Raw genomic sequence first — 7,313 nt, 5'->3', positions numbered from 1 at the left:
GACTTCTGTAGGATGCAACAGTGAATGTATCATTCAATTCAGTTGCTACATCGGCACACTTTTGTCCTATATCATTGTGTTTCTCGCTCAAATTGATGACTGGAAGGAAGGACATCAGCAAGGCTTTTCATGGAACCGGTACGCCCATGAATTTTTCCTTTGGCCTTACATATCAGTCCCCTTCATTTTCTGCAAGTATGTTCGTATCTGCTGTTATCTGTTAATAGATCACGGATCGGTGAGCCTTTTCTACCTCAATGTACAAAACTCGACACACAAAAGAGCTATATAGGTGCGAACTCGTGTGCCTGAGCTGCGGCACTAGATACTGGCTTATATCTCTCCATGAATGCAGTCATCGTTTGACTAATAAGCTCCATGCCGAAACTAGGGGCAACTCGATTGACTAACGTCTTTTGCAAAAGAGGTTTTATAGTTACATGCCTGGCTAGGACATTTGATACTTTCTCTCTCTTGCATCCTCGATGCAGTTATCGTTTGATCAAGCCCATGCCTGAGCTAATTGCCATCTGTACCGACTTTTCCAGTAACAGTTTTTAAAGCTCCAATCTTATTCAACTCTCTCATCTCTGATTTCAATAATAACCCTCTGTCTTGAGTAGTCTCATGATCTGATACTTCGTGTCCGGCCATCAACTTCTCTTCATTATCTAGATGTGAGATTAGTCTTAGAATACAGCTTCAAAACTCACGAAATCATCAGAAAGGGTGGTACATCCGGGCACCACTTGAATGTACACCACTTGAATGTATAATTTTCTGTGCTTATATGACGCTCAAAACTTCTCTCGAAATACCGAAATGACCTTAGAGCTGCTCGGCCCGGGAAAATGTCGTCTCCGAAACCGTTAGGGTGTTGCGGCTTCATGTTATTGGACACAGTGTAACATTCAACAGCCTGCCAATTGTTCATCCAGAAAGAGTTTCTCCAGTCATTAGCATGCATGGTGGTCTATTTTGTGATCGGGAGGCTCCTGGAAAGGAAATACCTGCACATCGTTAACTCAAGTAGGGCTGGAGAAAATCATGCTTATGTCTGTCACCCCGCATGTGCAGTTTTGATACAAACTTCCACCCTTTCTTTGTGAAATGCGGAAAATATTGTGGTAGGCGACAATGATATGCTTCATTATCGGTATTGTGTTCACCACACATGATATTGGGTAGCGTTGAATGATTGTACAGCTGTAATCGGGATAATAGTGGCATAGAATCATGGTATATTCGGTTCCTATTCCGTTGAAATATTGTGGCTTTCAAACATGATATGTATATATATATGGCCTTGTAACCAGAAATATGAAGAGTTAGCATGCTTGATTGTTCTACCGGACAGACCTAAACCAGAGAAAGACGGCACAATGATCAAATGTCTTTTTGGACAGAAAAGTGATATTAAGCATACGGGGTAAGGTTATGGTCAGGAAGGTATCAATTTGTGAGCTTGTTAACTGGAAATAGAAATATCAGTACATTTGATTGTTTGAGAGGGTATGGTTATTCCTTCCCATTTCAATCCCTATGGCTAAACTCAATATAAACGAAAGTTAGAAAACCTCCTGTTCTTAACATTCGAGGTTAACGAGAATACGAATTGATCGAAACCACACATTTTTTGAAGTAATCAACAAAATTAATCATGAACTTTCCAACTACACCAGCTGGTGAAGACCCGCATTCTCTCACGTGATTCTAGATTCCCGGACTATCCCCAATCAGGCCATGTTTGTTCTGTTTGCACCAACTGGCCTCTTTGTTAGCGTGCACAAACCATCTCTGATTTTCTATATAAAGATCCCTTTCTTCCCACACTTTGAAAACCTCATACTTACCTTCTCGGAGCGTTTTCAGATCAAGAATTGAGAGCGCTATGATACGAGTCCTCCATTGCACATCGGGGCGACGAGAATCGTTGGGTATCCTTCGGGGTCCCCATCGGGGGAATTTTTGATTGCTTCCTTCGGGATAACCTTTTTTTCATTGAGAACTTGGCTTTTTAGCTGGGGCTTGAAGAAGAAGAAGAAGAAGAAGAGTGAAATGGGGTGTGTGGAAAGGCTTGATGTTGAAGTAAAGATGACTAGCGCACTGCCTATATTATATATGTATGTACATTGATGTATCTTGCTTCCATCCTGCGTATAGGACATGTATACGGTGCTATATATACAACAAGAAAGCAACATCGAACTGTTCACAGTCATCACCCCAATATGCAATGAAGGACTCGTATCATAGCGCTCTCAATTCTTGATCTGAAAACGCTCCGAGAAGGTAAAGAGGCTGTCTTGAAGAAATTGAAGAACCTCCGTCCGGTTCTACGTATTCCTCACTCATCTAATTCAATTGCTGTCGAATGCTCATTCATATCCTTCTGGCCAACTTCAATTTTGCTTTGCTACAGAGTAAAGTCAACTCGATTGGCATCTGCAGATGGCAGTATGTTTAACATGGTGCTTCTACATGACAGTCTAATGACATTCATTCTCTTTTGTTTCTGCCGCCATGAAAAGCTAATGAGAAGATGGCCGATGTAAGCAAAGCTGAATACACAATGAGTTTGCAGATACTGTTCTTGGGACCGGCCACGATAGTGCAAGATTTCTGACATCACCGCGCGACTGATCTCCCATTCCACGACAAATAAACCAGAAGCTCTACAACAACTTACTTGCAGTGCAAAATCTACAAACAACCCACACTCTCCATCTAACAAATCCAACAATCGACATTCAGTTCTCCAAATGGCGCATACACCATCCACCCTCGAATCATGCCTCGAATCCAAAATCGCAGATCGAGAGGTGGTGAGGTGAGCTTTTCAGAGTCGGAATACATAGCAAACAAACAATACATGTAGAAGACTAGTGGCGAGAAAGAGAGACGCGACGCGATTACGAAGATGAATATCCTGGAATGGATACTCCGATCTTTCGATTCCTAAAATGATACACTCGGACAGAATCTGAGAAGAGAAGTATTGGTTTGCTTATGCCGCCATCTCCTCGATAACTAGGTCTTCGATATGGGATAGTAGTCGTGGTGGTGGTAGTAGTAATAATAATAATAATAATAATAGCAATAGTAGCCATAAACAGACAATCGATTCAATCTATCCATATAGCTAATACTATATATACATACATACACTACACTGACAACACGATGCGAATACGGGATAGATACATACTACAGTGTACAGTGCCTACCTATAGCAATAACCTCACGACTAACCTCGCCATCACGTCACACAGCACCACCATCCGATACTTATTAACCCCTTCCCTCTCCAACGAGCAAAATTCTCAGACCCTCGAAAGATCACATCCCGCCCAACACAAAAGTTGCAAGTGAGTTAGTTAGTTACCTTACGAAACCTACCTACCTACCTCCCTACCTTATCCACAATTCCCATACCCATTCGTTCGTTCGTTCGTTCGTCCCTTCGCAGCACGGCACCTTGGTTAGGTTTCTTCTCAAAGAGAGAGAGAGAGAGAGAGAGAGAGAGAGAGAGATCCACCAAACCCTTCTCCCCTCCCTCTCTCCATCTCTATCTAACCCATCAACCCTCCCTCCCCCATCCAAAGAAATCTCAAGAGATACAAAGACATACTACATATATATACATACCTCTCTCTCATTCATTCCACTCCATAGTTTCCATTAAAGAACTATGATTATCCATCTATCCACCTCCTCTATCCTATAATATCATACAAGTAAAAAAAAAACCCCCCATTTCTACTACATCTCCACCCCCGCTTCCCCCAAACTGCCTCTCATCTATCACCGACCCATTACAATATATATATATAATCTCATCTATCTATCTATCTATCTATTCAACCATCTAACCATCTAACCATCTAACCATCTATAACCTCTCTCCCCCCCCCCATCACCATTTCACCTACCTTTATAATCACAACCACACTTCCATTACATCATATCCCCTCCCATCCATTCATCAAACCAATCATAAGATAAGCAAGCATAGCTAGTAGATAGATAGATTCATTCATTACTAAAACGTAACCACTATGTACCATTCCTACTCCAGCATCCAACCCAACATCCTCCCGCCAAAATAGCCATCATATCCAATCCAATCCTATCATACCAGAACCTCTCCTCTCCCCCTCTCCTCTCCTCTCCTCTCCTACCATATCAAAAAAAAAAGAAACCAAGCCAATAACTCCACTTCCCTTCCCTCCCCTCCCTCACCAATCCGAATCATCATCATAAACATAACCATAAACATGAACGTAAAATAAAAATAGGTACTCATAAAAAGTAAAATAAAATAAAAGATTCAAAAAAGAAGAAAATTGCCAAGGGTATCCTGCCAGAAAGGTTTCGATTCGATTTCAAGCCATCCAGAACCATCACTCGCTCGCCTTTACGAAAAAAAAAGGGAAAAGAAAAAAAGAAAAAAAGAAGAAATTATCTCTTCGTATCATCCAATCTTGGTTTTGCTCGACTCGTCCATCATCGTCTCGACTCATTATTCGTGAAGTGCGTACTGCTCATGTTCGTATATCGCATTTGCTTCCTCTTTTCCAGTTGCTCCTTCTAAAATCGTTTCGTAGACCCGTGTATTCACTGTCTCTTCTTTTCTCTCTCTCTTGAACCAAATGATTGTCCCGATTAAGTTGGTTGATTGTTCCAGCGCAATCAAGTATTCCAAAGAAAACCAATAATTGATTGAACGATGCATATGAGGTCAAGACTCAAGAATCTGTCCCTTAGCCCACAGCTTGAAGTGATGAACGTTTTGAGAAGCGGGAGTAAAAATTGCCGTTTCCCACTTCCTTGCTCTATCCTCCTACAACCAAACGAAATCCCGCTCCTCCACTCTCGTACACGTTAAGTATCCCACCGCCACACCCTCTCCTTCTAACCCACACCTCATCAAAGGTGCTACAACCCTCCTCGCCATTTCCTTCATCTCATCCATCCTTTTTTCAAACCTTCTTAACCCCTCTCTACTATAATGTTCTGGCGTTAACTTCAAAAATCGCTTGCAGTCTTCATGTCCTAAATATGCACTACTAGATGCATTACCCAATAACTTAAACGTCCTACCGATTTGTTGATTTTGCGATATAGTCGATGGAGGAGGTTGCTGATGTTGAGTGACCGCTAGAGAAGAAGCTCGCGAATGATGCGTATTATGTGAGCCACTGGATTGACGAGATCTAGGGGCTGGTTGAGGAGGAGCAGGAGGCGGCGAGGTATTCTCTGCAAGCCATTGTCTGAACAAGCTAACCACCAGCCAATCCGCATAAGCATTACCCGGATTAACCCTCTCTCCCCTTGAAGTCAATAAAGTTAATCGAAATAATTGCCCTTCAACACTCCCAACCATATCCCTTAAATCCTCGACTTTATCCTCTATAATCTCCAATACTTGATCGGGCAATTGATTCCTAATATGTCTTTCTCCTGCAGGCCAAGCGCCCACAACATGTATGAGAGCTTCTCCAAATATCGTTTTCGATTGCGAGAGAAAGCCGAGCTTAAGATATGAGGAAGGATATTTGGCGATTTGTTTCCAGAGACGACCTTGAAATTGTAAGAGATGATGGTCGATACGCGGCCCAACAACTGCCAGAGCATCGTAGAGATCGGCGAGTGTGAGGAGTGATTTGCATTGTACGTACGCGGTAGCGATATCGATGGAATCGAGGAGTGGAGGGTGATTATAAAAGATTCGAAATAGATTATCGTAGTCATTTAGCAGATCTTGGTCTTCTTGTGTTATCTGCGGAGGTGCTGGAGTTGAATGCGAGGAGATGGATAGGTTTGCGACAGAGCGGAAGAATGACGGGTTGGATGAAGGAGGTTTGTTTCTTACGGGAGGTGGTGGTCGAGTATCGTTTGCGCCGAAGGGGGAGAGTGAGGTTTCCGACCTTTGAACGAGCATTGGTATATCATCAGTATTCCTATCCAATTCATATCTCCATCTTCTTTTTGGAACCCCTTCGTTTCTTCCCACGTCACTGCCCGATTCTTCACCTATCCTAGCCAATTCCCCTCCACCCGTCCCTCCAACCTCAGTAGCTCTCGACCATTCTTGGCTTGTGCTTGTCTCAAAGAACCCCGAACAATTCGTTAGGATAAGTCGGTGTAATAAGTATCGGTTCGTTTTCGCGCCAGCTTTTACAATAATTTCCACATCCCCGGTGTGCGTGAAGATTGGAAAATCATTCTGCGGTACGTATGAAGAACTTCCCGTATGACTTCGACCGTGACGTCGATGATGTCTCGAAGTGCTCGCTCTCGAAACCACCGACGAAGGACCTCGAACAGTCAGCGAACTGGTCGGCTCTGCCTGCGACACCATTGCTCGTTTCCTAAGCATCCCCCAAAAAAGCAATCAGTATTTGTGAATTGGTTCTGTGAATCCATTCCAATGACAATAGCTTATGATTTTCGCATCGCATACCTAAACAAAAACATGGAACTTTTGGGCCAAACAAACAACGTACCAAAATATCGAGCCGTCACTTCACCTTACACCAAGTCGACACAAGGCTGATGAAATGATGCGACGACGACGTTCATATACTCCTCCAAAATCTGCTACGCACAGCGCGCAATCCCTTCGTCTTCCAATTATAGAGAAATATAGGTTCTTCTCCAGACCCGAAAATCCCCTCACAAATGATTATCGATTCGTTCGTTCGTCCCAAGCTTTTACCAAAATGTCAAAATGTCTCAAAACCCACCCCGAACCTCAAAGTCGTTTTTTTTTTGCCTTCTCTTTCTATCTCCACAAGTGACCCAAAAACGCGTTGGAAGAGATATCTTCAGCTGCTTTCCGGTTTGGCGTGTGTGTATAATAGATACAGCATGTATACCAATCAAATCAAGAGCATCGAGAATCACGAACGCGAAAAGACAAGAAAAAGATGCATTCCATTCCAATATCAAACGCATCTTATTATCTAGGTACTAATCAATCTATTATCTATCCGTGCTATCCAATTTTCATCTATCAACAATCAACCCATCCATTTTCTCTCCCAGGGCCATCCAAGTTTCCCAGCTTCAGTCAGGAACGCATGTTGCCATCCAATCAATCTCATCCGTTCCCAACCCACCTCCATTCCATTCCTCCCTACAACGAGAAGAGAAGGGTAAAGAAAGCCTTGAACTGTGCTTGCTTGCGTGCTCGCTCACTCGCTCACTCGCTCACCCATTCACTCACTCACCTTGCGTGCACGCCTTGTCTTTTTTGCCCTTCGCCTGCAACTCTACTCAAAGCACTCCACTGTGCGCGCCCCAGCCCA

At 43.1% G+C, this 7,313-nt stretch overlaps 1 protein-coding gene across 1 annotated transcript; it reads right to left on the bottom strand.

The window, feature by feature from the left end:
* Nucleotides 1-4,012: 4,012 nt before the first annotated feature.
* On the bottom strand, nucleotides 4,013-6,946 carry BCIN_05g02210 (hypothetical protein). Its single transcript, XM_024692891.1, has 2 exons — nucleotides 6,510-6,946; nucleotides 4,013-6,374 (listed from the first exon to the last, which is right to left on the bottom strand). Exon 2 carries the CDS (start codon nucleotides 6,362-6,364, stop codon nucleotides 4,844-4,846), a length of 1,521 nt encoding a protein of 506 aa, XP_024548673.1. The 5' UTR covers nucleotides 6,365-6,374; nucleotides 6,510-6,946; the 3' UTR covers nucleotides 4,013-4,843.
* Between the last annotated feature and the right edge of the window lie 367 nt (nucleotides 6,947-7,313).

This window comes from Botrytis cinerea, chromosome 5 (assembly GCF_000143535.2).
Source record: "Botrytis cinerea B05.10 chromosome 5, complete sequence".
Taxonomy (NCBI): Eukaryota; Fungi; Ascomycota; class Leotiomycetes; order Helotiales; family Sclerotiniaceae; genus Botrytis; species Botrytis cinerea.
This window is presented reverse-complemented; position numbering and strand designations above follow the sequence as displayed.

Bases quoted from the DNA above. Each gene is read 5' to 3' on its own strand.
- BCIN_05g02210 (XM_024692891.1), bottom strand. From the start codon at position 6,364: ATGGTGTCGCAGGCAGAGCCGACCAGTTCGCTGACTGTTCGAGGTCCT.